The sequence below is a fragment of the Lampris incognitus genome, chromosome 2, assembly GCF_029633865.1.
Source record: "Lampris incognitus isolate fLamInc1 chromosome 2, fLamInc1.hap2, whole genome shotgun sequence".
Taxonomy (NCBI): Eukaryota; Metazoa; Chordata; class Actinopteri; order Lampriformes; family Lampridae; genus Lampris; species Lampris incognitus.
Window position 1 is genome coordinate 36,073,676 of NC_079212.1, and position 17,448 is coordinate 36,091,123.

The 17,448-nt window shown below is 44.0% G+C and overlaps 1 protein-coding gene and 2 non-coding genes across 3 annotated transcripts in view; 2 read left to right on the forward strand and 1 right to left on the reverse strand.

Moving 5' to 3' along the window:
• The window catches only part of dnmt3bb.1 (DNA (cytosine-5-)-methyltransferase 3 beta, duplicate b.1), a 68,435-nt gene that overhangs the window by 11,125 nt on the left and 39,862 nt on the right, over positions 1–17,448 (reverse strand). Inside the window, exons 8-16 of the mRNA XM_056272799.1 lie at positions 17,207–17,345; positions 17,126–17,130; positions 16,372–16,492; positions 15,214–15,258; positions 14,571–14,650; positions 12,771–12,883; positions 10,044–10,227; positions 7,759–7,843; positions 7,373–7,518 (exon numbers count right to left, since the gene is read on the reverse strand). Coding sequence (XP_056128774.1) covers positions 7,373–7,518; positions 7,759–7,843; positions 10,044–10,227; positions 12,771–12,883; positions 14,571–14,650; positions 15,214–15,258; positions 16,372–16,492; positions 17,126–17,130; positions 17,207–17,345 — 918 coding nt within the window. The remainder of the gene's footprint in view (positions 1–7,372; positions 7,519–7,758; positions 7,844–10,043; positions 10,228–12,770; positions 12,884–14,570; positions 14,651–15,213; positions 15,259–16,371; positions 16,493–17,125; positions 17,131–17,206; positions 17,346–17,448) is intronic.
• On the forward strand, positions 10,971–11,042 carry trnaw-cca (transfer RNA tryptophan (anticodon CCA)). The gene has a single exon. It is a non-coding gene; the product is annotated as a tRNA-Trp (tRNA).
• trnaw-cca (transfer RNA tryptophan (anticodon CCA)) lies at positions 11,646–11,717 on the forward strand. The gene has a single exon. It is a non-coding gene; the product is annotated as a tRNA-Trp (tRNA).

Genomic DNA, 17,448 nt, shown 5'->3' on the forward strand with positions numbered 1-17,448 from the left:
AGGACCTTCGTGGTGAGTGGTCAAATTCCTTACGCACAAGCTAAAATGGCAGGCAGTGAAAAACCTGTCGAATCGAAAGGAAACTTAACATCTAAAATCATGCTGTTGTTAAAATCAACTTACTTTGTGTCTACACACCTTATTATACAAAACAGTGACAAATTAGTGAATACCAAACTCTGTACACTTCAAGTAGTCAGCAGAGAACGTGGAGTTTTCCCTTACATTTTCCTAAACTGGATGCACGGCATTTTGGATTGAAACCCCTAAATTTTGAGAACAGACAGGTTGACCTGCACTTCAGTCTATCATGTCATGAACACATCTCTTCACACCATTCATTCCTTCACTATCTAATCACTGTCCCCTTAAGAGACAGAGACAGTTTATCATGTCATGAACACATCTCTTTACACCATTCATCCCTTCACTATCTCATCGCTGTCCCCTTAAGAGACAGCGAAAGCGAGACTAGAGGGAGTAACCAAGATTTAGGGTGTGTGCGTGGGGGTGCTCCTAATCTCTTACATAATAGCTAAAAGAAGTGTGCATGTGTGTGTATGTGTGTGGGGGTTGAGCCCCTACATACCATTTTACACACACACACACACACACACACACACACACACACACACACACACACACACACACACACACACACACACACACACAGAGTGAAATGGTTCCTAAGGGGATTTACAGAGAATGAAACTGCTCTTTGTCCTCTTTCCATGAGCAGCTGCGGTCCACTATTTGGTGTGTGTGTTAATGAGAGAGAGTGAGCGAGAGAGTGTGTGTTAATGAGAGAGACAGCGAGAGAGAGAAAGAGAGAGAGAGTGTGTGTGTGTGTGTGTGTGTTAATGAGAGAGAGTGAGAGACAGAGACCGAGAGAGGGAGAGAGAGAGAGAGAGTGTGTGTGTGTTAATGAGAGAGTGAGAGAGAGAGAGAGAGAGAGAGACTGAGAAATAATGACAGTGTTGTGTATGATGTATGATAAAGAGAGAGGATGGGAATTATTTATAGGTATGTGTCTGGAAAATATTTGATATTTCAAGTGGTGTGTGTGAATGAGGAGAGAGAGAATGGGAGAGAGGAATGTGTGTGTGTGTGTGTGCAACAGCTTGACAGTTCAGAGGGTGGAATGTAATAAATCAAAAAAGGAAGAGAGCGAGAGATGCTCAGTGAGAGAATAAAAGAAGAGAGTCAATAAAAGTGGTAGATAGGTTCATAAAGGGAGAGTCACAGAAAAAAAGGGCCTTGAAGGCATAGCTTGAAACAATAGAAACAATTGGCGTCATTCATCGATCGTTTGTATGCACAAATTTGTTCTTACCCAGCCAGGGATTTTGCAATTCCTTCCCCCTAACATCTATTGTCTACCTCTTGCGACGAGCCATCACCCAGGCTTGCAAACACATCAGCGATAGCCGATTGGTGTGTAAATTCAGGGGTTACCCAGGTTCGTCGGGTTACTTCAGGGCCTGAAAAATTCCATGGGTGTGTAAGAACAAATGTGTACATATGAATGATTGATGAACGAGGCCCCAAGTCTCTATGTTGAGACACACAGGGGTTCAACTAAGTATGCACTGTGTGTGCGACACCAGTTTCAACAAATGATAAAATCCCAGATTACCTGGAAATATGTAATAGATGGAGTTTTATCGCTCACCGAGGACCATCTCTTGTCCTTACTATCAGCCATTTCCTTGACTTTAATACCGTGTTGCTCATTATCAGGTTAGCGAGTGTTTGCATTGACCTACACACCCCGCAGACACTGGCACCAGGCCTCACCAGCAGGGCTTCTTACCTCAGGGCTATTAACATGGTGATAATGGTAGACTGGAGGGGATAGGTGGAGAGGAAAAGAAAGAAAGGCCGGAGAGGACAAAGGAGAGAAGTCAGAGAAAAAGAATAGACAGACAGACAGACAGACAGACAGACAGACAGACAGAAAGGTAGGAAAAAGGAGAGTCAGAAAGTGTTTTTACACAGAGATGAGGAATACCCGTCTTTATGCCGGCTTTGTTTTTCTTTCTCCCCAATTGTATCCAGCCAATTACCCCACTCTTCTGAGCTGTCCCGGTTGCTGCTCCACCCCCTCTGCTGATCCGGGGGGGGGGGGGGGGGGCTGCAGACTACCACATGCCTCCTCCAATTCATGTGCAGTCGCCAGCCGCTTCTTTTCACCTGACAGTGAGGAGTTTCACCAGGGGGACGTAGCGCGTGGGAGGATCATCCTATTTCCCCCCAGCTCACCCCCCCAAACAGGTAATCCAACTGACCAGAAGAGGCACTAGTGCAGCGAGCAGGACACATACCCACATCCGGCTTCCCACCCACAGACACGGCCAATTGTGTCCTAAGAGATGCCCGACAAAGCCGGAGGTAACACGGGGATTCGATCCGCGTGATCCCTGTGTTGGTAGGCAACGGAATAGACCGCCACGCTACCTGGACGCCCACAGTGTGTGACCTTACATGACATGCCAGCATTCCAGAAGCAGAGGTGGCGTGACAGCGTCGACTGCAACATTTTTTTTCCTAGGATGGGAAAGTCATGACCCGCCCTCCTCTGCCTCTGATTGACTTACCCTGATATTCTAACCCTAACCAATCTCACTCCTCATGTCTAAACCTAACCAACACAACCAACGAAGGCAACGAGTACTAGTCAACCAAAAGCAGAGTAGGGCAGGTCATGACTTTGCCTTCCTAGGGAAAAAAAAAAATTGTCATCTCGTCCTACCAGCTGTCCCTTTTACACAGAGGTTGATTCGGCTTTGTGACTACCTCCGCCGGCGGCTTAACACTGCAACAACAATGACCCCTCCATTTCGTCTCCATACCTGTTGCACAGAACGGTGAGGTGGATTAATAGTGGAACGTTCCTGCCTTGAAAAGGCTGCGTAAAAAGACTCGGAGATAGAGAGATTAGACTGGGGGGGGGGGGGGTGACAGCTGGGAAGATAACGTTTCCATGTTGTCTTTAACAGAGGTAATAAATCTGAACTAATGGAGGAGAGAGACAGATGAGTGGATGAAAGCAGCGAGGAGGAAGGAGAGGTGTTTCGAAAGCGTTCCAAAGGTTCAAACATACATTCTGTAACACTGTCAGAACGACTTTTCTGGCACCACCCGTCGTTTTTCCTGTTCACACCCACTATAGCCGCTGTCTTTTAAGATTTATGGATATAGCGTTTATGCACACACAACACGACAGAGCCTCCTGTCTCATTCCCATCTCGTGTAGGACGCCTTTTATATTGTAAATCACACCATTTTTTTTACCCCCCCCCTTTTTTCTTTTTCCATCCCCTCTGCCGATCCAGGGAGGGCTGCAGACTACCACTTCTCCTTCGATACATGTGGAGTCGCCAGCCGCTTCTTTTCACCTGACTGACAGTGAGGAGTTTCGCCAGGGGGACGTAGCATGTGGGAGGATCACACTATTGCCCCCAGTTCTCCCTTCCCCCCTAACAGGTGCCCCGACCGACCAGAGAAGGCGCTAGTGCAGCGACCAGGACACATACCCACATCCGGCTTTCCCACCCGCAGACACGGCCAATTGCATCTGTAGGGATGCCCAACCAAGCTGGAGGTAACACAGGGATACGAACCGGTGATCCCCGTGCTGGTAGGCAATGAAATAGACCGCTACGCTACCCGGACGCCCAAATCCTACCATTTCTAACTCCAATGTTATTTCAGTTCATTTCCTAAGCATTTCCGCGCTCTTGATTTTCAGAAAAACACCTGCTGTGAGCAGGTTGGATGCCTTCCTTGGTTCCCTCACTCCTGCGAAAGCCTCCTCATACAGCAATCTGACGGCTTACGTCCAACCTGTCGACGTTTGGCGTTACCAGGTCTTAAGGGAAAATTTAGGGGAGGTTTATGGGATAGGCAGCATGTGTGAATGGGGTTTACGGTGCCTAATGTGTTGACTCACTTGTGACATCCAAAGGACGCACTTGAGGGAAGCCTGGCTGAACTACTACCCTGACACCTGGGCAGCTGACAAAAAAATTACCATACCATGTCGACCACACATAGATCCACTTACAGTGGCCCAAAACAATGTAAGACAGACCCACCACAAACAGACTTCCGTAACTGATTAAGTAATGCACCTCTGGAATTTCAAACACACACACACACACACACACACACACACACACACACACACACACACCCCTTCCTCGACTAAATCCTATCTCTAACTACTTGTATCAGCTTGCCACTGACTTTTTAAACTGTTTAGATCCGACAGGGTACCTGCCAAAAGATTTGGACATAATTCATGGCAGTGGCCTGGAGGAGGAGTGAGCAAGAAAGTGATACATTCACAACCAGTACAATCTGTCTGTAACATTTCTTGCTGAAAGACCATGTATTTTTTGGGAATTACACAGCATTTTTTTTTTAACAGGTTTTGGGAGCCCTGAGGTCATGAAACTCACGCTGCAAGTGAGTCACTGCTGAATTGTAGATTTGTGTTTTTTCTTTAATAGTGACATGGTAAGGTGTTAAAGGATAGGCTCACTATTTTTGAACTGGGGGCCCTTATTGAAAACATCGTTGGGCATCATTCAGAATTGCACAGACAAAATTTTACTGTCAGTAAACATCATCTGATAAATGATGTATAAAAACCAATACTCAAGAGAACCTTCTCAAAGCAGCAGTAAAAAACTTCTTTAACTTGTCATTATTGCACAGTGTAATGGCTATAGAATAATGGGTAACACTTTCTATGAAGCTTGCATCTATAACGCCCTATAAACATCTATAACTCCCCATAAGTGTAGCTATACGTCATTGTAAGATTCATTATAACTATGTATATGCCCTCACAACACCTCATAACCACCTTTATGATACATTGTCAACTTAAACTGGATTATGCATTATAAATATGTCACCATTAGCCTGTTTATCTGTCAAATGTCATAATGCATCATAGCCAATTTGTTTTGCTGAAGTTTTGTAGAGATGCATAATGAGACTTCAGTGCTATTTCAGTCTTCAGCCATAGCCGTTAGTCATTGTAATACACATTACAGGAAAGTATGGGCGTTATAGATGCAATAAATGCTTATAGGGTGTTATAGATGCTTATAGGGCGTTATAGATGCAAGCTTCATAGACAGTGTTACCGAATAATGACACCATCGGCGTTTAGATTGGTTTCCTATATAAGCCTCGCTTTCACTATGCAATTCTGTCTGGTCTCGCGGGAAAATGAAGGCTCAATTTACGACACAAAGGAAGTGCGTCAACTATTGCGCAACCAAAATAGGGAGAGGATAGCACTTTTGTTTTCCCTGGTGGCTATCGGTAGCTATCCCCAGTAGCGGAAATGGTGGACAGCGGAACAACTGAAATGACAGAGGAACCTCTACCTAGCAAGAAAGAAAGAACTCTGCTGAAAGAGGGGGAAAGAAGGCGAAGAGGGAGAGTGATAGAAACAGAGGTAAAACAAGAGTGGAACTCAGACAGGCATTCACTCAATGGAGCGAGCTCCGGTGTTGTATTGAACTCTGTTTCCCCATTGAGATCTGTTTCCCCCTAGCCAGACAAAAGCGTTTGTATGGAAACAGGTTACAGTTAGGTTAAGGGACGATTTAGTACGGCCAATTCACCTGACCTACGTGTCTTTGGACTGTGGAAGGAAACCGGAGCCCCCGGAAGAAACCCACGCAGACACGGGGAGAACATACAAACTGCACACAGAGGACGACCCGGGACAACCACCAAGGTTGGACTACCCCGGGGCTCGAACCCAGGACCTTCTTGCCATGATGCGACCACGCTAACCACTGCGCCACCATGCCGCCCAGGGGAAACAGATCTCGATGGGAAAACAGATTTCGATACAACACCTGGGACTTGAAAGGGTTCCAAACCGACATTCATTTGGCATTCTTTCTACCGGATCAGAAAGTAACACAACCTGCCTACTTACTAATACTACCAGATGTTTTACTCTGCCTTTACCATTGCACTGAGATCGGGGTTTCTAGTTCAAATTGGGATTTTTACAGCTGTTTCTTGCTTTGGACAGTAGCCAGGTGGCTAAGAAACGCAAAGTGATCCGGTTGTCTTTGTGACAGTGACACAAACAATAATACCACGTGGAAACGCTGGGGGGCAAAGTTGAAAAGTTGTCTGCTGTAAGTTTAGGTTCGATTTTAGATACTCTGATACACACAGACATGCAGTGCACACACACCCACACATGCACCCCCCCCCCACACACACATGGGTTTGATACTGGAGACAGTACTTGGCTGCACATCATTGCCACCTTTTACAAATGCAGTGATAAATGGTGATTACAGGAAGAAACTTCCTTCATGGTGAATAGTTCAGTTTTGGAAATGAAAGTGGATGGAGTAAGTTCTGTCAAGAAATCTGAGTGATAGGCCTCCGCCACGTATTCGCCATTTATCAATCACAACCGACCCTGCTAAAGGGGCAGGGCTATTTTAAAGGCAGATTCTGTAATGGTGTCAAACAGCGACCTCTAGGCAAATGAGCTTCACTTGGTTACTTCACTTTGCTGATATGTTTTTGTTTTGGTCTGATGTCTGAGCACGTGTGTGTGTGTGCGCGCGCTTGAGTTGAGTAGGAATAAGGGAGGGTTTGTCAGACTGCGGGAGGACCAGAGACTGAGGAGGACTCGTTTCATAATGGCAGACAAAAGAAAGCATGCAAGCTCGCAGCTGCTCTCGCCGTGTATAAATATTGGATATACTTGCCTGAAATGGAATTATGTTAAAACCAAAAGCAAATTCACAAGTGACTTTGATTTTCTTTTTTTTTTTGGCGTTTTTCGTTTTCTTTTTTTTTTTTACTGTGCAGTTAAGCGACAACTTGATGTTTTCTTAGTCAAACATGAAGATTTCTGAGGGAGGTCCACTCGGTGGTTTGACCGAACAACAAAAGATGTTTTTGGCACCAATCATAAGATGCTTTAGAGGCTGCTGTTTAACACCACTACAGAGTCTACCACTGACTGGAGGAGGCCAGTTTGTGCTGCTGCTGTACTGAATGCTTTGCTGTTGCTCAACTTCCTCCACCACACCTGACACCTGTCTCGACCTGATCCTGTGTGCTGATTCTGGATTTGTGCTCCGTGTTTATTGAAACACGGAACACGATAGGCACCCTCTTTACATACAAGCACATCCTGTTAGTGTCACAGTAAAAATATGACCACCATTCTTAGGCAATGATATACACCTTTTCCATAAATAAGCCCTCTCAACTGAAATTCATTTTCTTCCGCCAAGGTATTTTTCCTCCTTTTCTCTTTCAACCTCCATATACATCCCTTGCTCCATTCCTTCACCCCCCCCCCCCTTACGTTTTTCCTGGTGATGTTCCTGACGTCGTGGACGTACTGGATCTTTCCTTCATGTCTGACTACGCCCACCGAGATGGAGTCCTCACACACCTCCGACGCCACATACTGGTCTACCTTAAAACCCAGGTCCCTTAGGACCAGGTAGCCTGGAAACACACAGAGCACACATACATGCATATGCAACACACACACACACACACACACACACACACACACACACACACACACACACACACACACACAGAGTATGGAGTATGTTGTATTTTCACAATGAAATTACATCAGACTATCCAATCAAAGTCTATTTCACACTGACACACACACACACACACACACACACACACACACACACACACACACACACACACACACACACAGGTTCTCACCAGTGGCGATGCCATCAAACAAAGAGAGGACTTTGATTGGCCGTCTCTGATCTGCAGGGACTGCTGGGTAAATCTTTGGTTTCTCCTGGTAGACAAATAGACATGATTACAGATATGATTACTTTGTAGATATTCAGGGTACATTTTTACCCAGAGTGTCTAGTAAACTAGTCAGTAAAACAACAAAAGGAATGAGTAAAAAGGGATTTAAGTGAGGCTCTTGTGTCAACAGTCAAGAATAGCCTTGGGCTACAGATGATTTCTGACCTTTAAAAGGGTTTGGATAGTGTCAAACGATATTGTTTTTCATAGTTTCACAGCCATCACAGAGACAAAACAACGAAACAAAAATTCCCTAAACTTAAAATCACATCCTTGGTGACTTCTCACAAACTCTCAATGAAGAACTTATTATCGCACAACCACCGAAGGAGCCAGTAACTAAAAGCGCAGCTGTCATGACTTCATAGGGATCCTTATTGAGCCATGCTCGCCGCAGTCCAGAATGACGCTGGTGGGATTTGAACACACAACCTTCTGATCTGGAGTCAGACGTGCTGCCGCTGCGCCAAAGTCTACGCAGCTCTACAACACAATGTGGTACAAAGAAAGGGTCAAGTCCCTAAAATTCACACATACCAGCGAATTCGCCTATAAAGAATAGGCTTACTGCCACTTTAAGTAGGTTTTTGAGTGAAAAACTGAACTTAATAGCTTCCTTTCACTAAAAGGCACGAGAGAAATCACAACATTTCTGCGCAAATATGGTAATATTTGCGTTTCCTCTCATAAATCTGCCAACGTTGTAGGTTGAGCTCCCTCGTAGGCATGCGGTCCTAAATGCTTACATGCACAATTACTACTAATAATAATAATCACAATCACAGACAGCTTTTTCCCACAGGCCATCTCTCTCATGAGCACTCAACAGCATGGTGCAATAATACACACTTATTATGTATACATGACACTTTGTAAATAGCCCCCTGTGGTCCAGATGTCTCACCTACTTTTCTACGATGAGCAATACCTCTTCTTAAACCAGATGTGCAATACAAATGTACAGTTGTAAATACACATACAACTGCTGTATACTGGTTACAAATTATTATAAATAAGAGTAACAGAAGTATATAATATTACTTAATTATATGATTATACAATATATAAATATATAGTATATAATATTAGTATATAATATAATATATAAGCATAATAAGTTATAAATTATTCAGCCATAACGACAAGCTGTATAGTTGTGACATACATTGTGCATACCTACTTACTTCCAATATTCTATTTATTATTCTTATTTATTTATTTTATTTTTCCCCTTTTGTTGCCTTTTTTTTTAACCCCCCCCCCTTTTCTCCCCAATTGTATCCGGCCAATTACCCCACTCTTCCGAGCCGTCCCGGTCGCTGCTCCACCCCCTCTGCCGATCCAGGGAGGGCTGCAGACTACCACACGTCTCCTCCGATACATGTGGAGTCACCAGCCGCTTCTTTTCACCTGACAGTGAGGAGTTTCACCAGGGGAAAACTCCCTGAACAGGCGCCCCGACCGACCAGATGAGGCGCTAGTGCAGCGACCAGGACACATACCAACATCCGGCTTCTCACCCGCAGACATGGCCAGTTGTGTCTGTAGGGATGCCCAACCAAGCCGGAGGTAACACAGGGATTCAAATCGGTGATCCCCATGTTGCTAGGCAACGGAATAGACCGCCGTGTTTTTGAATATATGTAAGTACTAGAAGCTGCTGTAAACCAGAGTCATGTTGCTCGTATGCATATGATTGGTCTGATTCTGATGTCACACGTTACTGCTCCTACTGAACAGAGAGATAGTCTGATCCCAACCGATCCCTTAATATTTTCTATTTATGAGGATTTTTCAAAGATGAGATGGGGCAGAGCACATCTGATACTGCATAACACCGCTGGACTCATAGATATATGAGCATTGTCACTCTGACGCATGATAGATATCCACTGTTTAAACCACATGATGACAAATGAAATGGTAAATAATAATGATAATAATAACAATAAAAGTCAAGGACTATCTACAGACCAGTGTTTTACAAAATGGCTGTGCTTTGTTAATTGGCCCATACCTCATTGATAAGCCCTGTGCAAGCAGTCTACATAACCCTTGTCATATCTTGGATTTTATTTCTGTCTTAATTCGGTCCCCTACCCTCCCCAGCCATGCCACCAGACTGATATATGACCTACAGCAAATAAAACATGGTAAAAAAGGAGGTATGAGGGTGCAATTACAAATTCCTGTCCATTGTCGTTTACGAAGAACTCCTGCAGTTTGAAGCACCAGTCATGTCGTCGCTTCAGGACCCCGTACTGCAGCAGCGGCTGGCACATGTAGCAACGCCAGGGGTCCAGGTGGCGGGCATTGTTAGATGCACCGGGGCCCACCAGAATATCCAGACAATCCACACAGAAACACCTGCAGAGATAGATAGATGGATAGATAGATAGAGAAACAGACAGAGGTGAATGCATGTACGTACAACGAGAGAATATTTAAAAAAATGGAAGAGATGCACTAGCGCCTCCTCTGGTCAGTTGAGGTGCCTGTTCGGGGGAGGGTGGACTTGGGGGAATAGCGTGCTACGTCCCCCTGGTGAAACTCCTTACTGTCAAGTAAAAAGAAGCGGCTGGCAACTCCACATGTATTGGAGGAGGCATGTGGTAGTCTGCAGCCCTCCCCGGCTCGGCAGAAGGGGTGGAACAGCGACCAGGACGGCTTGGATGAGTGGTGTAATTGGACGGGTACAATTGGGGGAAAAAAGGGGGGCAAAAAGATAGATAAAAAAATGGAAGAGAATGATCGATAGATGATAGATGGAGAGAGGAAAAGGATAAAGAGAGAGAAAATTGATGGATGGATGGAGAGGAAAGAGAGGATGGACATATGCTTCAACCCTTGAGTATATTATATGGAATCTAAGAAAGAAACATCTAGGGAGATGGAGATAGCGAGAAAAAAAGAGGGAGAGAATTGCCTAATGGAGCACTGTTGTGTATGCATCTCTACATAATCTATAATATATGTTTGTGTGCCTGTGTACCTGTCGCTTGGCCAAAGAGTCATGTTCTGCCCATAGAACTACAAAGGACCACAAGTAAGCTATGACCAGAGCAAGTGGTGAGGCTGTTCATAGCACACACAACGCTACTGGTTTCAGAGACCTTGTGGCGCAACGGTAGTGCGTCTGACTCCAGATCAGAAGGTTGTGTGTTCAAATCACGTCAGGGTCATTGTGTTGTGTTTCTCATTTGGACAGTATGAGATCAGTGAAGGGTTACTTTGTGGGCTACATGCAAATGATGGAGACAAAGAGGGTTAAATAGCTGAAGGAATCAAGGAGTACGATAGACTGACAGTAGATGTTCAGTCCACATCAAAACATCTGGAGAGGGAATAAATGCAAGAAATTAAGAACCTTTGAGTCCACGGATGTGACCGAAACCATGTACTAACAAGCTGCAGTACTCATGAAGTATGTCCTGCATACAGAAATAGTAATTCGGTATGCTGTACCTGATATGCCATTTAGACTGTAGTGTGCTCAAACAGTATGGCACACTCCTGTAAGACCGTTCCCTCTACCAAAAGCCCCCCTTGCATCTCACAAATGGTGGAAAACAAGCAGTGCAGAATAAGGCATCGGTGTAGGTTAGCCTCAGAGGTAAACACTAGCAGTGAGCCTCTATGTGCGTTTCCTGTCTCTCAGGTGGTCGACAGAGGCATATGAGTTGTGAACGCTTACAATCAAACTCAAAATTGCATCGAAATCCCTTTTTCTCGCTGGTTTGTGAAAAATGACTGAGCTAACGCTTATGTTATCTTGCAGGTCAAGAGACCTTGTGGCGCAACGGTAGCGCGTCTGACTCCAGATCAGAAGGCTGCGTGTTCAAATCACATCAGGGTCAAGTCAAGAACTGGTTTTCTTGGAAGACTTCAGTGTAGACTCACTTTCATGTTCTTGAGGTTGATTGTTCTTGATTAAGAATTTATGGGCAGAAAATGAATAATACTCTATTGTTTATTTGTTAAACAAAAATAAAGGACTGACTGACGTTTGACTTCATAGATAGACATCCACATTATGAGACAGGTGAACAAACAGACAACATGGAATTGTGTTTGACTGTTTGTGTGTCTCTGCACCCACACTTGGACATTGGAAGTGTCCTGCTCTGTCCATGAAGTTTCAAGCTCGCCACAGAGAAAACCAGCTGGGATGATACCAAACTGATCTACGCAGCCTTCAGATCTGGAGTCAGACATGCTACCACTGCACCAGAAGGTCTGTGTGATCGGCAAATAATGGTATTGCATTTTATATCAGTTCTGATATCATTTTACTCATCGGTTTCACTGATTATGGAAATGGACCAAAGCTAGACACAGCTTCAGACAGGTTTCAATGAGTTCAACTTAACCTAATCATCAAAACATGTATTGGAAATGAAAAAAAAAAATTGAAGTTAAAAGTTATTATTACCCAAAATGTCCAAAATTATCAATGGTCGATCGCATTGCTGAGCTATTTCCTGGTTCAACCTGCAGGAATGACCAGCCCATACTTACACACATTAACTAACTACCCAGCCAGCACAGCTGAGAAGTCATAATGGGGAATCCCATAGTCGAACCCTGGCTGTAGGGTTTTTTTTGTTGGTGGTGTTGAAATGACATCATTGTTCAAAATCTCCAAAATGAATTCAGCGTGTAAAATGATATCATAACTGATAGGCAGTTGAATTGTTCTGTAATAGTTTCGGAAAATTAATTTTGAACATGCCCAAACACACGGATCCTGTGTGAGAAAGTTCATAAGAACTTTCTCTTCAATTCTTGACGCATTTCAACAGCTGCTGTTGCTTTCTGACTTTTACAGAGAAGACTGATGGTACACAGTTGATTATGTCTTTGTTTGATTGGCATGTGTGTGTGTGTGTGTGTGTGTGTGTGTGTGTGACCTGCAGCAGTTGGTGTTTCCACAGAGCAGAACCTCCCGGCCTCCACAGCACACGGTACAATAGGACTGGTAACCATCATCATCATACATGTAGGAGATCTCCAGATACACATCCTAAACGCACACACACACACACACACACACGCACACACACAGAGCATCACAAAAACTGCTGTATACTGGTTACAAGTTATTATATATATAATTGTAACACTAATTTTCACTGTGACGTACACTGCATTAGATAACTCGCTTTTTAGCCTGGCAAAATATGAAATATATCTATCTTATGTACCATGTTATCTGCATATCCAGTAAACATTTTAAATATTTAGCTTTTATTTCTACCTCTGTTTCAGAGGCGAAAAGCAGTATGTTAATTCTTGCAAGGGCATCAGTGTATCATCGGCTGGTTGTGATTGGCTGTTCACAGGTTTGCATGGCCCTTCTCCTGGGCTCTTGCTAGTCCTAGCTAACTCGGTTCAAACCTGAAAATGTTCAGCCTCTTTTGGAGATGTGCGCATGTAATCCACTTTTTAATATTCTGTGTACCTTGAAATTCTGTACATTTATTGCAGCTGAAATGAACGAAGAGATGTTGTGTTGGTAGAGGGATGCATGATGGGGTGGGTAAAGCTAAAATCCTGAAGATCGTAAGTTTTGCAGAGCTTGCTAACACCTATGGCGATACTGGTAATTGCAGTGGTGCTGGACCACTTTTCATGTGAGATGAAACAGTCACCGGTGCTGTTCGCATCAGCACACCGCTGAACAAAAAAAAACGCATGAATCTGGGACTTAGCCGCTTTTGTTCTAGTATCTGTTGGTAAAGGTCTTGTACCAGATCAGTCATATGTGTTAGCCACAACTACTTTGCTTCCATTTCAAACACACTGCTTGCTGCCTGCGCCATTCTTATGCATTTGGCTGGTATGATGGAGACATACAACATACTGTATCATTTCTCCCTGGACACTCATTTATGATAGGAACCATCAAAATGAGCAACAACAGAAGAACTTCCACAGAGCACATAGTATTCATGACTTGAATATTTGTGAAATACTGTGGATTAGGTATCGTCTTCAAAAATGAAATTTATTTGCATGTAATTCTTCAGCATTATAATGTAACATTGGCTGTATTTTTTTGGATTTTTCCCCCTTTTTATCCCCAGTTGTACTTGGCTCCGCTCTCCCGAGCCATCCTGGTCTCTGCCCCACCCCCTCTGCCGATCTGGGGAGGGCTGCACACTACCACATGCCTCCTCCGATACATGTGGAGTTGCCAGCCGCTTCTTTTTACCTTACAGTGAGGAGTTTCACCAGGGGGACATAGCATGTGGGAGGATCAACGCTATTCCCTCCAGTCCCCCACCCAGCAGAAGCCCCGACTGACCAGAGGAGGCACTAGTGCAGCGACCAGGACACATACCCACATCTGGCTTCCCACCCTCAAGACATGGCCAATTGCGTCCGTAGGGGCGCCCGACCAAGCCGGAGGCAACACGGGGATTCAAACTGGTGATCCCCATGTTGGTAGGCAATGGAATAGACCACTACCCTACCTGGATGCCCTGTAACAGATTTTTAGCGAAAACCTAATAACCGCTTTGCCAACACTGTCTTGCCTTTCAGCTTGCCCATATATTTCTTCCAGAGTATGCATTCTCTAGTAGATATTATTATTGTTATTACTGTTATCAATATTATCATCATTATCATCATTAATGCCAGAGTTAAGAGATGTTTTCATGGTAATCCAGTGTTAACAGTCTGCATGCAGTGACTGCTGCTCTAACCTTGCATGTTTGGCATAGGCCTCCTTCAAACAGCGGGTGAAAGGTAGCTGCCTTCATCTTTCCACAGGAGAGGCAGAACTCTGCCAAGACATGCGCACGCACGCACACACACACACACACGCACACACACCCACACACACACACACACATGGCAGCTGATTAAAATGTAAGTTGATAAATCACCAACAGCATTAATCATTCACTCACACTCAGAAGCATACAAGCAGATGTATACACAAATGAGCAGGGGATCTGCATCACTGTTTGTAGTGCTTATTTCTTTGTAAATGATATATTTAGAAGTAAAGCAGTTATCACATGTGCAGGCATGTTGATGATGAAATGTGACAGATTTCATTCTCACTAAAAGACTCATTTGTGGTTAGTAAGTATCACTGACTCAGACCTGAATCTGAATAACAGTTACCATTGTGCACATACACACACACCACACACACACACACAGAAGACAAAAACAAACAAACTGGGAAGGAGCGACAGACAGATGCAAGCACAAACAGAATGAAGAAGTAAAGCGAGAAAAAGGCTCCTTCCAGCATACACTCTCTCTCTCTCTCTCACACACACACACACACACACACACAGAGAAAACCCTCCAACACTGACACTGTGAGTCATTTACCTTCTATACTTCTTTTATTCTTCAGGACTTCATTCACCATTTGTTCTAGGGGGCAGACATGTTTGTTAAGTGTCTTTGTTCTTACTGTACAAGTAAAACTCATCATCCTTTATTTTCTCTGTCTTTCATTTGCTTTACATGTTCATGTACTTAACATTCTGCTACAATAGCATCATTTAACTTAACCAAACTTAAAGCTGGTGTAGGCAGTTTTTTTTGTTTTGTTTGTTTTTTTGGCGTCATTGGGCAAAAATTCCATAATAACCTTTCGGCAAGTGGTCTGAGCGAAAACTAGACTTCTGCACGTCCTCTTGGCTCTGCATTCAGGCTTTAGAAAATCTAGCCTGGGACGGGAGACTTTAGCCAGTCACGGGTCATTTCATAGAGAGGGCATCCCTATTGGCTGTTCTACAAACGCAGATGGACGTGTAGCGCTCAATTCGAGTTCGCCCTGCCCCGCCAGTCACTTGTGGACTAGTTCTTCCTTCTCTACGAGTCCCCCCACATGAGTGTTTTATTTTCCAAAAAATCAACAAGACCGACCAACTCAAAATGGCTGCTTCACATGAACAATATTAGTGTAACTGAGAGATTCGCGGAAAAAAATAATTTTTTACATGGATAGATTATCAACTATGATAGAAGTCTCAGGAGTCTCGCGTTGACTTTTCCTGGTTGTGCATGAGTGTAAGGGGCTGAAGAGTGATGCGGAGGTCATCTGGTGGGAGGGGCTTAGTGGAGTGATACGACGCAGCAGAGAGAGAGGCGGAAGGATTTGCATTGGAATGTTCATGTTGCCTACTGCAGCTTTAACTTAAACAACACTGCGCTGCGTTACATTAAAATAACACATATTTGTAAAGCCAGGTTAATTGACAGTATCAATGTAGAATAAATTCAAAGACAGTATATTCCCTTTCAGGCCTTGACTGGCAAAATGCTAAACCCCAAATAAAGATTTTTCCCAGGAAAGGGATTATAGTATTTTGGAATAAAACTGCAAATTTTACTGAATACAGAAAAGATGTATTGCACAAATGTATCATTACATGACCTTATCCAACCCATAAGATACAGATCTAGTGTTTGAGGATACCATTGATGTATGACTACCCCACATGTATATTTGACCTTTGACCTGTGTCTGGTGAGGCCTACCTCTGCTGTAAGTCTCCTCTGGGGCGGCCTTGCTCTTACATATATTGACTCTTGGTCTCTTGGCAACAGGGAAGTACTCCGGCACAGATACGTCCAGAACCTGCTTGTCCAGCGGGTTACTCTCTGTACAAAACACAAAGACACAAAACTAGGTGTTAACTAGTGGACGTATCTAAAAATGACTATCGGAGACTTCAGGAAAAGGGTAACACAGGGATTCAAATCGGCGATCCCCATGTTGGTAGGCAACGGAATAGACCGCTACGCTACCCGGATGCCACTTAATCTTTTTTTTTTTTTATTATTATTATTGGTGCACGTAAAGGACTTGGTCAGCTTTCTTTTGGGTTTTCGAAACTGCACAGGTGTAAAGTCATCAGACGCCGTAAACTGAATGTTGTTTGTGCAATACAAAAATCTTACACCACAGACCTTAGATAAGTTATAACTGATCTCACCTATAACTATCTAAGGTCGAATAATTATCAAAATAATACATGTTCACCTGGGTACCAGAGAAATCACACTAGTCACTCAAGATTAGCAAAGTCAGAATTGACTTTAATCGCACAACTCCAAATACTTTTTTCACATGCTGTCCTTCTGTACTCTACCGTACAGTGTGAATATACAATTTGGAGTAAAACATGATTTGTAAATAAAATGTATTCCAACCGGATTGTAATATGGGATTTAAACCCGCTCAAAGTCTCAGATTGGTCTGATGTGTCTTGTCTCAACACAAAAGAGCAACAGCAGCTCGGTTGTTTGGTTGAGAAACAGCGACGTATGACATTTGACTGCGAGCTACTCCATCGGCTGCTGCCATGCTCACCATTGTGCGTGGGTTTGAGTCCTTCCTCGCCCTTGGGCAGGAAGCCTTTGTTGGCCCAGTCCAGCATGGGTTTGATCTGGTCATCTGGAGCATCTGAATCACAGGGGGGGAATGTCTTCTTTGCCCGGATACTGGCCATCTGAGAGAGGGAGAGAGAGAGAGACAGACAGACAGACAGACAGAGAGAGAGACAGAGACAGAGAGAGATGGGCGCTCATGAGGGCAGTGGCTTAAAAAACTGA